This window comes from Ursus maritimus, unplaced genomic scaffold (genome assembly GCF_017311325.1).
Source record: "Ursus maritimus isolate PB19 unplaced genomic scaffold, ASM1731132v1 scaffold_15, whole genome shotgun sequence".
Classification (NCBI taxonomy): Eukaryota; Metazoa; Chordata; class Mammalia; order Carnivora; family Ursidae; genus Ursus; species Ursus maritimus.
This window is the reverse complement of record NW_024423897.1, coordinates 30241383-30260002: the sequence shown is the minus strand read 5'-3', so window position 1 is coordinate 30260002 and position 18620 is coordinate 30241383. Positions and strand designations below refer to the sequence as shown.

The 18620-nt window shown below is 37.7% G+C and overlaps 1 protein-coding gene across 1 annotated transcript in view; it reads right to left on the bottom strand.

Moving 5' to 3' along the window:
• The window catches only part of CUNH5orf34 (chromosome unknown C5orf34 homolog), a 30166-nt gene that overhangs the window by 2281 nt on the left and 9265 nt on the right, over window positions 1-18620 (bottom strand). The window contains exons 5-12 of the mRNA XM_008692573.1: window positions 17111-17209; window positions 15899-16022; window positions 10567-10658; window positions 9602-9671; window positions 8642-8812; window positions 8150-8244; window positions 6428-6526; window positions 824-864 (exon numbers count right to left, since the gene is read on the bottom strand). Of these exons, the coding sequence (XP_008690795.1) occupies window positions 824-864; window positions 6428-6526; window positions 8150-8244; window positions 8642-8812; window positions 9602-9671; window positions 10567-10658; window positions 15899-16022; window positions 17111-17209 (791 nt within the window). The remainder of the gene's footprint in view (window positions 1-823; window positions 865-6427; window positions 6527-8149; window positions 8245-8641; window positions 8813-9601; window positions 9672-10566; window positions 10659-15898; window positions 16023-17110; window positions 17210-18620) is intronic.

The window sequence follows — 18620 nt, the reverse complement described above, 5'->3', positions numbered from 1 at the left end:
TTCCACATCGGGCTTCCTGCTCGATGGGCAGCCTGCTTCTCTCTCTCCACTGCTTGTGCTCTCTCATGCTCTCTCTCAAATAAATAAAATCTTTTAAAAAGTAAAAATTAAAATTCTCTCTCTCCCTCTGCCCCCCCCCTTTTCTCTCTCTCTGTCTGGAAAAAAAATAAATTCAGTAAAGTTTCAGGATATAAAATCAATATACAAAAATCAATTATTTTCTATATACTAATAACTATCAGAAATTAAGAAAATAACCCCATTTATAATTATATCAAAAAGAATAAAATACCTAGGAATACATTTAAGCTAGGAGGTGAAAGATCTATATACTGAAAGTTTCCATTTATGGAACTTCCATTTATGATGGAACCTGAAGAAGACACAAATAAATGGAAAGATACTTTGTACTCATGAACTGGAAGAATTAATGTAAAAATGTCCATGCCACCCAAAGCAATCTACAAATTCAATGCAATCTCTATCAAATTCCAACAGCATTTTACCAAGAAATAGAATAAACAATCCTAAAATTTCTGTGGAACCACAAAAGAACCCAAAAAGCCAGAACAATCTGAAGAAAAACAAAGCTGGAGGCATAATGTTTCCTGATTTCAAACTATATCACAAAGTTATAGTAATCAAAAAAGTATGACATGGGCATAAAAACAGACACATAGATCAGTGGAACAGAATAGAGAGCCTAGAAACAAACCCATGCAGGGCACACGGGTGGCTCAGTCAGTTGAGCATCTGACTTGATTTTGGCCTAGAATGGAAAGGGAGTAATTATGCAGGACAATAAATTCAGTTTAAAGGATACAGTTAAACTTCTTTATCTTTTCAAGTTCAGAAGCCACAGACCTGTGCAAAAAGAAAAAGAAAAAGTAAGTTCATGATAGTTGTCTGATTCTTTTATACCACAATATTTCAAATCAGCATACTCGATTTACTCAGCCGTCAGAAAGAGCAATTACCCACCATTTGCAGCCACACGGACAGCACTGGAGGAGATTATGCTAAGTGAAATAAGTCAAGCAGAGAAAGACACTCATATGGTTTCACTCATTTATGGAACATAAGGAATAGCAGGGAGATTGGCAGGAGAAGGAAGGGAAGAATGAATGGGGGGTAATTAGAAGGGGGAACGAACCACGAGAGACTATGGACTCTGGGAAACAAACTGAGGGCTTCCGAGGGGACGGGGATGGGGGATTGGGCTAGGCCAGTGATGGGTATTAAGGAGGGCACATATTGCATGGTGCACTGGGTGTTATATGCAAGTAATGAATCATGGAACATTACACCAAAAACTAATGATGTACTGTATGGTGACTAACATAACATAATAAAAAATTTTTAAAAAATAAATGAAAAAAATAAAGTTCAGAATTTTAGATAGAAGAGCACAGAAGTTAAGAATTCTCTTTGATAGGGGCGCCTGGGTGGCTCAGTTGTTAAGTGTCTGCCTTCAGCTCAGGGCGTGATCCCCGGCGTTCTGGGATTGAGCCCCGCATCAGGCTCCTCCCCTGGGAGCCTGCTTCTTCCTCTCTCACTCCCCCTGCTTGTGTTCCCTCTCTCGCTGCCTGTCTCTCTCTCTGTCAAATAAATAAAATCTTAAAAAAAAAGAAAAGAATTCTCTTTATAGGGGTGCCTCCTGGCTGGCTCAGTCAGTGGAGCGTGTGACTCTTAATCTCAGGGTTGTAAGTTCAAGCCCCATGTCGGGTGTAATTACTTAAAAATAAAATCTTTAAAAAAAAAAAAGAATTCTCTTTCTATTGGCTTTATTTAGCAACACATCATCTTGACTCAACCGATACTTATTTGAATGCTTTTAATGAATAAGGAAAATGAATTAAAGTCCCCACCTCAAGGACTTTTGAATCAGTATTGATGTTTGAAGGTAATAGGCATTCTTGCTACAACTCTTTTTTTTTATAACCATTTTTTCTATTTATTTGAAGCACAGTAAAAAAAAAAATGGTACACTTTGGAAATTTAACAAGGTACACTGCCATAACTTGAGGGACATTATACAGTTAATAAAAAAAGGAAATGAAAAGGGAAAAAATTGCCCTGTTTGAAACCTTGTATTACCTAATTTTACCTGCCCAAACAGACCATTTGCAAATATTAAGTCAATAAGCTGCTAACATTCACGAAAAGTTAGCTTTCTCACTAAAATGCAAGAATTTAAAAGACTGGTATCTAACCAAGAAAAGACAAAAACAAACCGGAATGAAAAATCTAGATATCACATCTAAATCATGGCTTTTTGTTTAAGCCTTCATGCTCTTTTCTCCCTCTACCATACCCTGCCGGAGTGCCAGGCCCCATTCCTCTAGGACCCTGTGCACCCACAGGTCCAACCTGCTACAACTTTTTAATACTAAGCTGGCATTCCCTCTGCTTTCCTCCTCAAACTTTAAAAACCTACTAAAATTGGGGGCGCCTGGGTTGTCCAGTTGGTTAAGCAGCTGACTCTTGATTTTGGCTCAGGTCATGGTCTCTGGGTCCTGAGATCAAGCCCCCCACCAGGCTTCATGCTCAGTAGGGAGTCTGCTTGTCCCTCTCCATCCTCCTCTGGCCCTCCCCCCACTCCTACATGCACGTGCATGCACACACTCTCTCCTTCTCCCTCTCTCAAATAAATGAATGAATAAAATCTTTAAAAAAAAAACCTGGTAAAATCCTATCACTTCTATGAAAGGAGTCCTCTCTCCTTCCTTGGTTCCTATAGCCTTATGTTAACTAATCATATACTTATCTGCAATACCTTCTCTTGAAGTCTTTAATTTTCTGATCTTCATACCTAGATTGTCTTTTTCAGGAGAAAGGATGTTTTTCTTTTTTTCCTGAACTTTGCACATATAATAAGACTTCATTTATATGGAACTCTTAGGAAACAGTTTTGGAGAGCCAAGATTTTACACAGTTGAATTAGGTGTCAAAACATAATAAATTCGTTTGTCCTTCCTCCCTTTCTTCCCTTTTCTTTCCTTCCTTCCTTTCCTTCTTTCGTTCTTTCCTCTGTTCCTCCCCTCCCTTCCATCCCCTCCCCTCCTTTCGATCCCATGCCCACCCGCCCTCCCGCCTGCCTGCCTTCCTTCCTTCCTTCCTTCCTTCCTTCCTAGAAGGAGAGGGTGGGGGGCAGAGGGAGAGAAAGAATCTTAGCCGGCTCCATGCCTAACAACAGAGTCCTACACGGGGCTCAATCTCACAACCCTGAGATCATGACCTGAGCCAAAATCAAGAGTTGGACGCTTAACAGACTGAGCCACCCAAGCGCCCCAAAACATAATAAGTATTTTCTATTAAATTTCTTCTGGAATAGACTACCTAATGTTTTCTTAAACACAGTATACTTAACATTCTCTTCTCCTTGGCTGGAAGGGTTAACACGATGAACATTAACTCTTACCATGTTCCACAGAAACAGATATTGGGGCAGAGAGCTAAATGTGTACAACTCCAGCAGAATCTCTTACATGTGTGTTCTTTTTCCTCGTTAAGCTAGAATGAAATAAGAGCAGTGGACCCAACTAGAAAATAGTGTAACTCAACTAGCTCTCTGCAAAGTTAACGAGGACTTTAATATCTAAAAGATCTCTCTATTCAAGTCACTAGAATACTCTTCACAGTTCACAAAGGGGTACAGAACTGGTCTGCTTCACTGGCTTTATTCCAGTGGGACACACGCACCTCCTTGTCAGCTTGCACTCTTGTACTCTAGTCTATGGATGGAGAATGAAAGAGATCTTACAGCATTTTAAGCATCTGTGGTAAAGACTTGGATATGACTTACTTCAAAGTCTGCTGATTCTTCATCATTGCAAAACACCTTTTTCTCCCCACATATGACATATTTTTCTGGCCATAAGCAAACAATACAAACTACCTTTAATGCTGTTGCTCATATGATGAACCAACTTCTTGTGAACTATCTGCTGTTCTATTTTTTTGACTAGCATCCCTATTAAAAAGTTGAATCAGTAAATTAATAATAGAAGGTGAGTTGGAAAAAAAGTACTGAAATAAATTCAGGTAGCTCTTCATTGTGCAATCACTTCTCTTCCTTCAACCCACCTTCTTTGACAAGAAAACAAATCACAGTGGAGATGTCTTAGGCTTTGCAAGGGAAATGGAGCTATTGTCAGGGACTGCATCTCCTCTCCCTACTCTTCCTTGACCCTTCCTTCCTTCCTTCCTTCCTTCCTTCCTTCCTTCCTTCCTTCCTTATTTTATTTGACAGAGAAAATAAGAGAGAGAGAGCATGGGGGGGATGGTCAGAGGGAGAAGCAGACTACCCACTGAGCAAGGAGCCCAATGAGGAACTCGATCCTGGGACTCCAGGATCATGACCTAAGCTGAAGGCAGCTCGTTCAACCAACGGAACCACCCAGCGCCCCTTCCTCTGTCTTTCTGCTGCTCCTTGTTGCTTCTCCCCAGAGCTACTTTCATCAATATGCACTTCCCTCACGTCCTGACTTTGTAGTATGTCTTGACAGTTATCCCCTTCAAAGCCTTCATATGAAAAGGCTAGCATCTTAAAAACCGTGTCAGCTGAGCAATGATGAAGTGACCAATCTTATAGTCATATACAATTTTCCTTTCATCCCAACTACATTTTTTGCTAGCTACTTGGGCAACTTTTCTGCTCCCAAACAGGCTGTAGCTGAAGGATGGAAGATCTGGAAAGCTGAATCTTTAGGATACCTAAGATATTCAAATAACATCTACTGATTTGATTTGTATCTCTTCCTCTAAGTAACTTAGGAAAAGGTGGTAAGAATCAGGCTTAATGTTTATATTTTTTTCACCATGCTATTCTAAGACACCCGACAAACTACCTTAAAGCTTCCTAAATTGTTCCTGGTATCCCTCTTTTCCAGTACAGGTTTCCTCCACTATCCAAAAGTAGAGTGTCCCTATGAAAACTTTCATAAACTGAAATGGTATAAAGCTGAAAAACAATTCCCATTAACGTTTATGGAAAACTTTTTTTTATCATTCCCACACCCAAAAACTAACCTAAGGCTTTTTCTGATACCTTGCGAATGGACACATCTTGCTAATGGACACACAAAATAAGTTGAGATAAAACACAGAGGCTCACAGACACGTTCAAAGCCAAGGTGGCTTGAAGCTGAGGTGCTGAGTGTAGCTCCCAGGGAAGGAGCTTGGAGGTACCGCTCTCCCTGCTTGGGGTGCACGCTGCCTCTATAAGAGCTCACTGCAAAACAAATGTTGAATGCTATTTTCACTTTTTGCCGTTTTTCTTAGAAGTGAATATCCTTTTTGGATTTCTTTTGGTTAGCAAAAACAGGTACATACTCCCATCCAAGTACTAACGAGGCCCCACCCTGCTTGGCTTCTGAGATCAGACGAGATCCGGAGTGTTCAGGGTGGTACGTCCAAGGAAAAACAGGTACACACTGATGCAGGTCTTTTGGAAAAGCGAAGTGGTGTAGGCAAACTTTCAAAAAGTGTATATTCAGATTGTCCTCTCAGGGATACTAACCCTCCTAGTGACCTTTCCTTCTGCCATTCGTTCTACTTAAGAACTTATAATTCCACCGAGTCGGAGCTCCTCTCCTGATCACAAGACCCATTCCTACCCATCGAAACTCACACTGTGGCCTAACAGATAGCTCTGCTCCATAAAAACTGTTCTCTCACTGTCTTCACAGGACAATATATGCTTTTTACCTCTGTCCTTGTTCCTTCCTTAAAATGACTTAATTTCCCTAAATATTCCTTTGAAGCCCAGTTCCAGTCCCTTGCATGCTGGAAGGCACGCAGGAGGGACTAAAATACTTTATTTGTTGATATCCCGGTTAATTTGGGAAAGGTAATTAATATGATAGAAATGATTTCAAAATCAACTTTTCCGAAAGTTTATTATGTTAATCAACATTTTATTTCTTTCAATATTACTAAAATTTTAAAAATCTCCTCTAAATTTTTCCATAAAGTTTTCAGGATGAATTTACCACATTAAAAGCGTCACCCACAGGGGCGCCTGGGTGGCTCAGTCGTTAAGCGTCTGCCTTCGGCTCAGGGCGTGATCCCAGTGTTCTGGGATCGAGCCCCATATCAGGCTTCTCCGCTAGGAGCCTGCATCTTCCTCTCCCACTCCCCTTGCCTGTGTTCCCTCTCTCACTGGCTGTCTCTCTATCAAATAAATAAATAAAATATTTAAATAAATAAATAAATAAAAGTGTCACCCATTTTGATATGAAGTTTTCAATGCAATTTTCTGACCTTCAGATAAAAATACAGTGAAATGTAATAAATTAGATGTCTGATTAAAGATAAAATACTTTCAAGCTTAAGCTGTCAGGAAAAGTCTTAGAGTTTGCCATTTGACATTTTTAATTTTTTGTGTTTCTTCTACACAGATGAAGTTTAAAAGAAATATAAATACCAATTTTCTTCAACAACGGAAGATGAAGGATATGTGGGCATCTCTCTTTGACTAGTCTGGGTCAGTCTTCTGCACCATGATATAACTGCTGTCACATATCTAGATTGAAAACATTAAAAGAAATACTTGAAAAATGAGCTTGTATAATATTTATAAAAGCATTTTTTTAAAAAGTAAAAATCATTAAGACAACTTGGGAAAAAAGGATAAAGAAATTCCCAAGTGAGGCATTTACTGGGCAATTTTTTGAATCTTTTTTAAAGGAAATGGAAAAGGCAAGTTTTTCTCATTATTCATCAAGTATAAAATGATTTATTCATAGTCACGATTAATAAAGATAAGATTTAAGTATCAGAACAAAGTGATACTTGGATTTCACTCAAAATTCAAATTCAAATGTCTAAAGTCTCCTTTCATTTTTACAAAGTAAAATAAGTTTCATTATGTTTTATAATGAAAATGTGAGCATTTGCTTTCTAAAATTTAAAAAAAAACCACCAAAAAAAAAAAAAATTCAAACCAGAACACACCCATTAATCCCCCCCACATACATAAATGTGTAATTATATATAACTCGCTGAATATACAAAACAACTATCAAGGTCAATAAAATGAATGATCTAAAGTGATGGGCTGAAACAAATAGTAATGTTTGCCAAGGACTGTTGTTTTTTTAAAGATTAATTTATTTATTTTAGAGAAAGATAGAGCATGCTCACGTGTGTGTGTGTGTGTGTGTGTGCAAGCAGAGGGAGGGGAAGGGCTCAGGAAGAGAGAGAGAATCTCAAGTTAGATCCCAGGACCCCAAGATCATGACCTCAGTCAAAATCAAGAGTCAGACGCTTAATCAACTGAGCTATCCAGGGGCCCCAAGACACTGTATTTTTGATGCAAATTATTCAAACTAGCAATGAATGTTGGAGCATTTAGACCAAAATGCAATAAATCCCAAAAGAAAAATAAATTCTTGAGGTAAAAAAGCAATTCTTTTGTGAATATTCTCAAGTAAAATCACTAACATGTTGAGAACATTTCAAGTTGACTGATTATAACAAATTTCATAAACCAAAAGCAAAAAAGCATATTCATAAAATGCTGATTTCAAGAATCTTCTCCATCATAAGCCCACCAGCAAATTAATTTTATTCCACTTTACAGAAATATACCTTAGTTATTTGTGCAAACCTTTCTTCAAATTAGTTAAACGATTAATTAGTTAATTGGTAACACAGCTGTCCACAGTCCAATTTCCACAGCAAGCCAGTTATATTGAAAATATTTATTTTGACAAACCACTTAAACACAAATGGAAATGATTAAAGCTGACTTGATTTATTTAGTTATGCTAGATGCCAATATTACTGTAAATTCTGAAACCTGTTGAAATGACATCATGCACATTATCTACCTGGAAAAACTAAAAATATATATAACATTTAAATAATGTTTATATGATCTCCCTCTGTCTAAAAGTTATTTACTATCATGAAAATAATTTTTAGGGGTGCCTGGGTGGCTCAGTTGGTTACGCGTCTGCCTTCGGCTCAAGTCATGATCCCAGGGTCCTAGGATCGAGTCCCATGTCGGGCTCTCTGCTCAGCAGGAAGCCTGCTTCACCCTCTCCCTCTGCCGGCCACTCCCCCTGTTTGTGCTCTCTCTCTGTCAAATAAATAAATAAATAAAATCTTTTAAAAAAGTTTTTTAAAAATTGCTTTTCAGTACCTTTCATATGGTCCAGGGTGTTCGATCTGAATTAACTGATCTTGTCCATCGGGAAAAGTTAACTTACACCAACCTAAGTTGAGACCTTGATTTACCTTAAGAAGCAAAGAGGAAAGGTAAGTTTTATCATTCTAAAACTGAAACAAACAAACACAAAACACAACAAAAGCTCTCTAAATTATCAATTTAAAAAATAAGTAGATGAATAATTAAACTTTATTTTGCTAGTTTAAAAGTTATCTTTTCATGGATTATGGGCATTTTTCAACCATCCCTCTATACCAGCCCTTCTCTATATAATCAGTTACCTTTATAAAAATGATTATTTGTCATTCTTCCTGATTTTTGCTAGGAAATCCGATGAGATCACTAAAGCTTTTTAACAGATTTTATACTTCAAAAAATAAATTGAGATAGAGTGGTACTTTATTTTCTTTGTTCTATTTCCACAGATAAAAAACAATAAAAAATAGATTTCAGTCTGAAATATACCTGTCTCTTTTCAATAAGAGAGCTGAAATTCCAATGTAGGGTTAGAGTAATGCCGTCTAAAAAGAGAGCATGTGCTTTGTCATCAGAGTACGCAAGAAATCTTCCCACGTTATGTATGAGCGATTCTCTCAAAAGCAAAGGCAGTGTATTGCTATCATTTATCCCAGGTACCTAAAACCAAGTTAACAAAAATAGCAGGAAAGAGAGTTATCCATTATTGACTTAAATGATCAATAAACTCTGAGGCCACTCTATTCAGAAGTTGAATATTGTAGAATCCTTACATATATTTTAACTTTCCCAGAAGTGGATACCCTAATTAGTCTATCACAAGCAGATTAAGTTCTAATATCTCTGGAAAGTCACTGTTTGGCTGAATTTTACATAGAACATAGGAAAACATTAGGAACTACAGCAACATATAGGTTTATAACTAAATTAGTACAGATAGAGAAATCAAGCTCTGAGAATCACTTCCTCTAAGTCAATGTTAAAGAATTTACTTTACAGTTATGGAAATAGAACAGAATATTGTAATATCATAGTTTAAAATAACTACGTTTCCACATACTTTAAATCCAATCAATTCCCCTGCCCTTCCCCCTCCACTAAGAAAAAAGAAACAAAAATAAATTATAGACATAGTATAACATAAAAGCTGAATTTTGCAGTGTTTATCTAGTAAGTGGATATTTTTCTGACTAAACCAATATTAACATCACAAAGAATTTCTCACATGACTTAGATGAAAGTAACTTGAACTTAGAGGTATATATGCAAACAATACAACAATTTTAAAAATCTTGCTTTTAAAATAATTTTAAGGGGCCTCTGGCTGGCTCAGTCAGTGGAGCATGTGACTCTTGATCTCAGGATTGTGAGTTTGGGCCCTAAATTGGGTAAAGAGATTACTTAAAAATAAAAATCTTTAAAATAATAATAATAATAATTTTAAGATACCATTTTCCAGCAGCATATACGATAATTATGGCTTAAAGAAAGCCTTGTCTTGGCACAGTGTTGAAGAATTCTGTGAACATGAAAAACAGTACTTAACCATTTGCAAATAATGGCATTTTCCAATCCTAGCAATGCATTCTCGCTGCTATACAACATGTTAGGCAAGTAACTCATTTCCACTAAAATATGTTCAAAACACTTTCCTTCCAGAAATCTTTTATCCCCTGGAAGGGGGTTGTTTTCCTTTGCGTTAATCTTACATAGTTAAGGTTACTCCTCTAATTTTTTAGCAATGAAATGACTCCAAATGGAGAGAATTTTCAGGTGCTCCTTTCTAAGAGGTGATGGATTCACAGCACCTGAAAGGTTTCATATTGTCTCGGTGCTGGGGAGGTGAAACAACGGTCTGTGGGAAATCAAATGACCAATTCTCCTTCAAATCCACTTTTGAAGTTGCTTAGACATAAGTTTGTAAAAATAAATAATTTAATCCAACAATACACTGTCATGGTTCTGACTGACACAAATTAATTAGCAGAATTTTAAAAACATATGAACCGAAGTACCAAACTACACTTTGTTTTCTATAGACTCTCAGACTCTCTATTACTCTGAGGATAATAAAGCATGAAAATTTAAAATGCATCACCAAATTCTCAACCTGATTCCAAGGCACAAGGATGATGCACTCCCCCAGAGAAAAGGCACTCAGTTCCTGCCAGCGCGTGCGTGTCGTATATGGATGTTTCTCCATATCTAACTTTCAATTTCAAAGCCAGAAGTACTCTGATAATGAGGTGACTGCCTTATTTTATAAATGAAGAGACCAGAAAAATTGACAGATTTTACCAAAGACACATATTTCCACTGTACCTACAAATTCATAATCTTACCCTAACCACCAGAAAATGTATCAGGATTCTCAGACACGTAACACTTGAGTCAGCTGAATGTGAAGAACTTACCTGGTTGCCTGTCTAATTAGAGAACACACAGAGAACAGACTTCCTGGTCTATCAGGAGGAAGGTTATTTACTGAATAAGTTTTCTCTTCTCTCTGAAAATTAATTTAAAGTGAAGTATCTCAATAATAAATCTTGGCCATTATTAACTTTTATTTTTAATTTCATATTTACATTGTGACAAGGCAAGCAGTTATTTTAACTTAAAAGCCCGTAAAAGGTATATTTTTAAAGGTATTTTATGCTTTTCCTTTTCCCCATTTTTTTAAAGTCTAGCTTTCCTCCTGGATAGTTACAAGAGTTGCATTCTACTACCCTGTAACTTACTGCCCACTTTAAATTTTGATTATACTTAATATACAACCAAATTAATTTTCCTATACATTAGCAGAAAACTTATCATATAAGCCCCCCTTTACCTTTTAGACCAAAAAAAAAAAAAAAAAAAAAAGCCTATATAGGTTTAAAAAACTATTTTAATTGAACAAATATATAATTTTATTATATTTTATTAATGGAAGAACTATTGTTACAGTTTGTGGAAAACATATTTATAATCTCAGTTTCTTGAATTGAAAGAATTTTTTTCTTGTTATTCTTTCTGAATTCCCTTTTTAATAGTTGTGTTTTCCCGGGCTCTGTCTTCAGCCTTATTTTCTAATTTCCTGACTTCTTCCTGGGTAATCCCAGCAGAGTCCAAAGTTGTGTTCATAATAAATATGTTTATTTAATAGTTGTGTTTTCCCGGGCTCTGTCTTCAGCCTTATTTTCTAATTTCCTGACTTCTTCCTGGGTAATCCCAGCAGAGTCCAAAGTTGTGTTCATAATAAATATAATATCAACAGCTAACATTTATTGAACAGACACTATGTGCTAGGTGCTATGCTATGTATTTTACATGGTTTATTTCATTTATTCCTCAAAACAGTTCTGAGACAAGTACTATTAATGCCTATTTTTTTTAGATGAGGAAACTGAACTTTGAGGGCTAAGAAATAGCACAAATCTAATTTGAACCACAAGAGAATAGAGCCTATATGTATTTTACCATCAGTGAGAGAAGATGGGCTTTGAAGTTAAGACAAAGCTGGATTCAAATGACAGGTATGCCCCTTACTAACTATAATGACGGGCAGGTTCATGCAACCTTTTGTTTTTTTAAAAGACTTCATTCATTCATTCATTCATTCATTCATTCATTCAAGAGAGAGAGCATGCACGCAGCAGGGACTGGCAGGGGTGGGGGGATGGGGGGAGGAGAGGGAGGAAGAATCTGAAGCAGACTCTGCAGTAAGCAGGAGCCCCACCCAGGCGGGCTCAATCTCACAACCAGAAGAGGAGACCATGACCCCCCTGAAACCAAGAGCCCAACCAACTGAGCCACCCAGGTGCCCCTTATGCAACCTTTTATAAACCTCAGTGCCTACAACCTGTGAAATGGGGATACTACCTACCATCTAGACTGAGGATTAATGATATAATACATATACAAAGCACCCAGGACAGAATTTAGTATATAGTAGGTACTCAAAAAATAGTTCCTCCTCTTTTATCTTGGATCGTAGACTTGAATATCTAAATCTCTACTAGGCTTCTCCACTGGATATCTCACTTTAACATGTAAAAAATGGAATTACCTTCATTTCAAAATCCACATTTTCTCCTTCTCTACTTCGTATATACTTGTGGTGTGTTCCCTCTACCTGGAACTCAGTTTCCTCCTCCATCATCTTCCTTTGCCTAACTCCTACTTTCCCTTCCCCTCAGGAAAGCCATTACTGAGGTCCCACAGACTAAGTGAAATACCTAGTTATGTCCACAAGCACAGTACCCTGCACTCTAGCTTCTCAGTTTTCATTATGATTTCGATTTAACACTTTTTTTCTTGATGTCTGTCCTCCCTGCTAGAATAGTTTTGTGAGGGTAGGGGCTGTGTCTGTTTTGCTGACCTCTGTATCCCCAGCATTTATTAGCAATGTGCTAAGGCACATGATAGGTACTCAAACTATTCAAATGATTGCATTTTAACTATTTACATCTTTCTCTATTGGATACTGAGTTCCTTGAGAGTTCTTGTCTTTTCCACTGCTCTATTTCATCAATTCTAAGATGCTCATTTTTCACAATTTAACTCTCTAAAATCTGGATACATCTTATAATTAAGAGTATCTTACTTTTAAGCAGATGGGGTTGAGATCTAATAGAATTTAGATGTTTTATTGACACCTCCTGGTAAGATCAAAAAAGCAGTCATCATCAAAACAATTTAGATTTGATAAAATTTTGGTTGAATACCATGCCTGGCACCACCACTCATTGATTCAGTCAATAATCTGTCATCATTTTCAACTCCTTCCCCATCCCCAATATCCAGTCAGTCATCAGTTCTGCTTCCTTAATATTTCTTGCGTCCATTCCTATCTTTCCATTCTCATTACCACTGCCTAATCCTCATACTTTCTTACCTGAATTGCTATAAATGTCTTCTAACTGGTCTACCTCTTCCCCACTCCAGTTTATCTTCCTCTGAAATGACCTAACAAAAATAGGATGTCACTTCCCTACTTAAATCCCTCAATGGCTCTGCAAAAGCAATATGGTTTCTCATGTCCCATTTATGAGCTGGCCCAGCTTAGTGGTTTAGTCTCTTCCCCGACGTTCCCCAAAACATTAGATCTCTACAGCATTCTGTCTATCTATAGCATTTTCATTTCCTTCAACACTCCACACTTGCCCCAGCCTCTACTTACGTGATGTTTATCTCCTCTTTTATGCTCTAGCAATAATAGTATGTTGAACAAGACAGGGCTTACTTCTAGTGTGGGCTAGTTAGCAAACAAACAATAGTCAGTAAGAAAATGTCACATAGTATTAATTGCTGGGAAGAAAAAAAGAGGAGGGTACCATGACAGAGAGTGTCACAGGTAGCTTTTTTAATTTGGATAGTCAGGAAAAGCCTCCTTGAGGAGATGACATTTAAATAGAAATTGTAACACCAAGAAGCCAGCCATGCCAGGAGGTGAGCAAGTATGCTCCCTCAGCTATATACTCCTCCAACCTCTATGCTTCTTTTGTATAACTCCTTCTTTAAAATTATAGGTCTAGGGACACCTGCCTGGCTCAGTCAGTAGAGCATCGGACTCTTGATCTTGGGGTTGTGAGTTTAAGCCCCACGTTGGGTGTAGAGATTACTTAAAAAATAAAATATAATTATAGATTGTAGCTTAGCCATGTCATCCTCCAGAAGATTTTTCCCCCAAACTGGGTCAGGTTCCCCCCCTTACGTGATTCCAGAGCACCAAGTTCTTATCTCTACAGATCTTTCCTATTGAAAATTTTAAGTATACAAGTAGCAATACACCACTAAATTTTTTTTTGGAAAAAAACAAAGTTAAAAAAATACAAGATTTAAGTCCCTCCCTACTTTTCCTCCCCCACAAAATCCCACACTCCTCCCCAAAAGTAACCACTTCAGTTCTTTTTTTTAGTTTTTTTTTTTTTTCTTAAAGATTTCTCTATTTATTTGAGAGAGAGAGATAGCATGAGTGGGAGAGGCAGAGGGAGAGAGAGAATCTCAGACTCCCTGCTGAGCATGGAGCCTGATGCCGGGCTCGATCTCACAACTCCAAGATCATGACCTGAGCCAAAATCAAGAGTCAGACACTTACCCAACTGAGCCACCCAGTTCGGTTTTTATCTACCCAGATCTTTCCCCGTGCATTTACATGTGTACTATATACAGTAATATATTTGGGTTTGGGGGTTTTGTTCTTTACAAAAGATATCACTGTACATATTCTTCTGCAACTTTCCCTTTTCAGTGTCTTGGAGATCTTTCAATATCTCTCTCTGCATCTACATCTTCCTCATTCCTTTAAACTGCTGCACAGCGTCCCCATAATCTGACCGCACAGCTCACGTCATCATTTCTCTACTGATGAGCATTTAGACTGCCTTCAGTTTCTCCTACTACAAACAAGGCTACAGTCCACATCCTTGGCCGCATTTCTTTGTTTGCATGTGCTAATATTCTGCTAGGATAGGTAACTAGAGGCGGAATTTCTAGCCGATTTAACCTGATATTATCAAACTGTCCTTCATGAAGGGTGAGTCAATTATACTCCAAAGAGAACTATGAAAGCACCCTTTTCACTCCACCCTTGCCCACAGTGGACACTATCAACCTTCCAATAATTTCATGAGTGAAAAAACATGTTATTTTAATTTGCATTTCTTAGACGCAAGCAGTAAAGCCTAATATGTTTCCACATATTAGGAGTTATTTATATTGCCTTTCTATGGCTTAACGATTCTTATTGTTTACTCATTTTTTTTTTTTTAAGATTTATTTACTTATTTATGTGACAGAGACAGCCAGCGAGAGAGGGAGCACAAGCAGGGGGAGTGGGAGAGGAAGAAGCAGGCTCCTAGTGGAGGAGCCTGATGTGGGGCTCGATCCCAGACCGCCAGGATCACGCCCTGAGCCGAAGGCGGACGCTTAACGACTACGGCACCCAGGCGCCCCTGTTTACTCATTTTTCTACAAGAGGTTTTTCTTCCCAGGTGCCCCTTGTTCACCTTTCTAGTTGTATATAAAGATTTAGGAGTTAAGAGGTCTTTTATTTTAAAGTTTTATTTATTAATGAGAGAGAGAGAATGATAGAGAGAGCATGGGGGGGAGGGTCAGAGAGAGAAGCAGACTACCCCACTGTGTGGGGAGCCTGAGGCAGGACTCGATCCTGGGACTCCAGGATCATGACCTGAGCTGAAGGCAGTCGCTTAACCAACTGAGCCACCCAGGCGACACAAGAGGTACTTTAAGTATGCAAATGGTTACATGGTGGGGAAAAAAAAAATGTGCTTTTCATGTGCATATAGTAATTCAAAGAACTATATTGATTCAAAGTAATCCTGCTGGTTTTAGTGTTTCCTACTGATAAATTCTATGACATAAGAAGTTTAAATTTAACTTCTGATTTAAAAACAAATTGTGGCACCTGGCTGGCTCGGTCAGTAGAGTGTGCAACTCATGATCAAGGTTGTAAGTTCGAGCCGTACCTTAGATATTGAGCTTACTTAAGAAGAAAATCTTAAAAAAAAATAAAAACAAATTACTTAGGCAAATGACTTAGGCAGAATACAGGATAAGAATGCAGTAAAAATAAGGTGGTTAGTAATCACTGTGACAATGCTGGTAAAAGGTTATACGAATTCTCCAGACTGTGTAGTAGTAGGCAAGCATGTCATGTAAAGATCAAATTTTCTATATATATTCAGAATTATTTAGAAACAGCTATATACAAATTCTTGAGCTGAGACCTAATTGTCAGCTTACCTCTTCTGATCCTTCTTGAATGGAATAGTATGTAAAATACCTGCCCAAATTAGCTCCCTCTGATTTGAAAACAGATCCATCTCCAGGATAAATCTCTATTGAATTCACATTTCTATGGTTTAGTCTAAGGAAGAAAAATAATCATTAAAATATTTTTTTCTAATTGAGATTAACACATAAATGAGAGCAATCAAACAAAGTAGTATGGGATTTTGCCTATCCAGCAAAATGGATAATTTTAAACTCTGCACCCAACCAGCTAAATTAAATTTTTTGCAAAAAACAAATAGAACACATAGAATTGGTTAATGTACCTACCTCAACAACTGAGCCTAGTTTTTGGAAGTTAGACATTTTATCATCCTGGTACCCCCACTGCCAATCACAGTAGCTGGCATATACTAATCACCAAAGAAATGCCCATTGCAAAGAAGTTAAATATGACAACTCCAGAACCTGAAAATAGGATTATTCTTCAATAATGAAACTAGTAGAATCAATACCCAATGAACGAGATTAGCCATGTGTAAAAGGAACCATCTCTAAGAGAAGGTGACTGATCATATCTGAAGCAGCCAAGTACAATCAAGGTATTGGGTATATAACGTATAAAAACTTCAGCCAAGTCCATTTTTATTGAAAAATACATGAAGAATATATTGTCAGGAGGGAGTGGGCTTTCATGGAAGAAAAGGAGAGCCCAAAGGACAAAATTTTGCAGTGCTCTTTTAGCATTATTTATAGTAGTGAAACCCTGAATCTAGCCAATATTAGTATTCTAGTCACCAGAGAGGTGTACTTTGTGGTGGGGTAGGAATAATTCAATGGAATAGTGCAGACACAGAGGAGCCTCTAATCTTCTCTAATTCCATGCTCAACAGGCAACATTTTGATGTGACTAATTCAGACAACTAGATCCCCTGATGCTTGGAAGGGGTATCCTAAATAACTGACATGAGTATTTCATTCACCAGCAAAACTAATCCTCATTGGCTCTGGAGTTGTCACAAACGTCCTGTGAATATGGTTAATGTGAATTAGTCACAAGACCCCTATGTGCACTCATAAAACCAAGTTTTGAGATCTATAAAATTTAGGACCAAAGAGAAGAATGATGGTCCTGGCCAAACTGCCCTTTTGTGGGAGTCTATCTGCAGGGTTAGTCCCCTCCCCTCTGACATCGCTCAAGAGCTTCCACTCCAGGTGCCTTACCGGTAAGTTACACCTTTGTACCAAACCACTTTCACTAGCTCAGGATAGGAGTATTCTTCAGCAAGCTGTCCTTGTGAAAGTGATTCACAAAAATTCCACCTGTGAAGGACAAAGTAGAAGCTAATAATTCTGGTCGCTCAACATGATTACCTTTAGAAGTCAACAAAATAGTGCTACTGTAACAAGATGTATTTCTTGCTTAACTTGTTAGATCAAAGAAAAGTAAAAATTAATATAAAAGTGTATGAAGGAAATTGAAAACTAATCTTATTTTTCCACGTATTTTTTTTCAGTATTTTTAACAATCTCACTATTCAGTCTCAGCACAATTACATAAATTAACAGTTTTATTAACCTTTAAAATTCAGGCTTCAAACGACAAATATTTACTGCACTATCTATGCCATACACACAGGAGATATAACACCCAAAAAACAGCAGACATGGTCCCTGCCCTCAGAGAAGATTCCTATCAAATACGGATGTTGAACAGTAGACATGAAGAATGAAGAATTACTGGATGCTGTGGGATTGTAGAAGCACCTAATCCTATCTGGGGACTTCAGAATAACCACCCGCAGGAAGAAAGGCTTCAGCTGAGACCTGGAAATGCACACAAGTCAGTGAACTGAGAAAGATAAAGCAGTGTTCCTGGCCGAGGAAAGAGCAGGTGCAGCGGTGAAATAAAGCTTGGACAGGCATTCTAGAGATTGTAAAAACGCCAGTTGAGCCAGAGTAGAAAAAGCAAGGGAAGCGTGGTGAGGATTACAGATGTAGGAAGGGATCAGAAAATGGAAGGCCTATTAAGCCACGTTTAAAAATAATGGACTTTAATCTAAGGGTACTGGCAAGTTATTGAAAACTGTTCATTTAGAAGCCTAAATCTCTTTCAATGTGTACTTATAATACTGGAACTTCCAATTTTAACTAGATAATCATGACAAGCCTGAAAAATCACTTTCCTGTTTTTGCTTTAAATAATAAATATATACTCAGAGACTACCTGGGATCAAAGCCCAATTCTACACACGCTAGCTATATGACTCTGCTCAGGTTATTTATCCTGTGTCTCAAGTTCCTCTACAAAATGGGGTGATAACAGTACTTACCTCATGTAATTTCTATGATAATCCAACAGGTGAAGTATCGAGGTGCCTGGTACATAAGCACTTTGTGTCAGCTATTACCATTACTACTGTACTATTTACAGAAGTTCATGTAATCTTTAGGTTATTCACCTCTTAGTAGAGGGAAAAGGTTTATATCTGGCCTCCAGAAACCTCTCCACGTTTACTGCTTTTTTCAAAAATGTCCAATGAATCGATTTATAGTCAGCTAGCCAAAGACAGGCATGGCCTCTGAGACTAGGTATGAAAGAAAGAACCCAGGATCATAAACCAGTCAGATCCACGCTCCAGCAACCAATGTAATGGACTGCACCGAGTGGCAGCTGATATTCCTCTGGGCTCACCACCACAGCCCTGTGCCATCATTTAGCACACTTTAATAA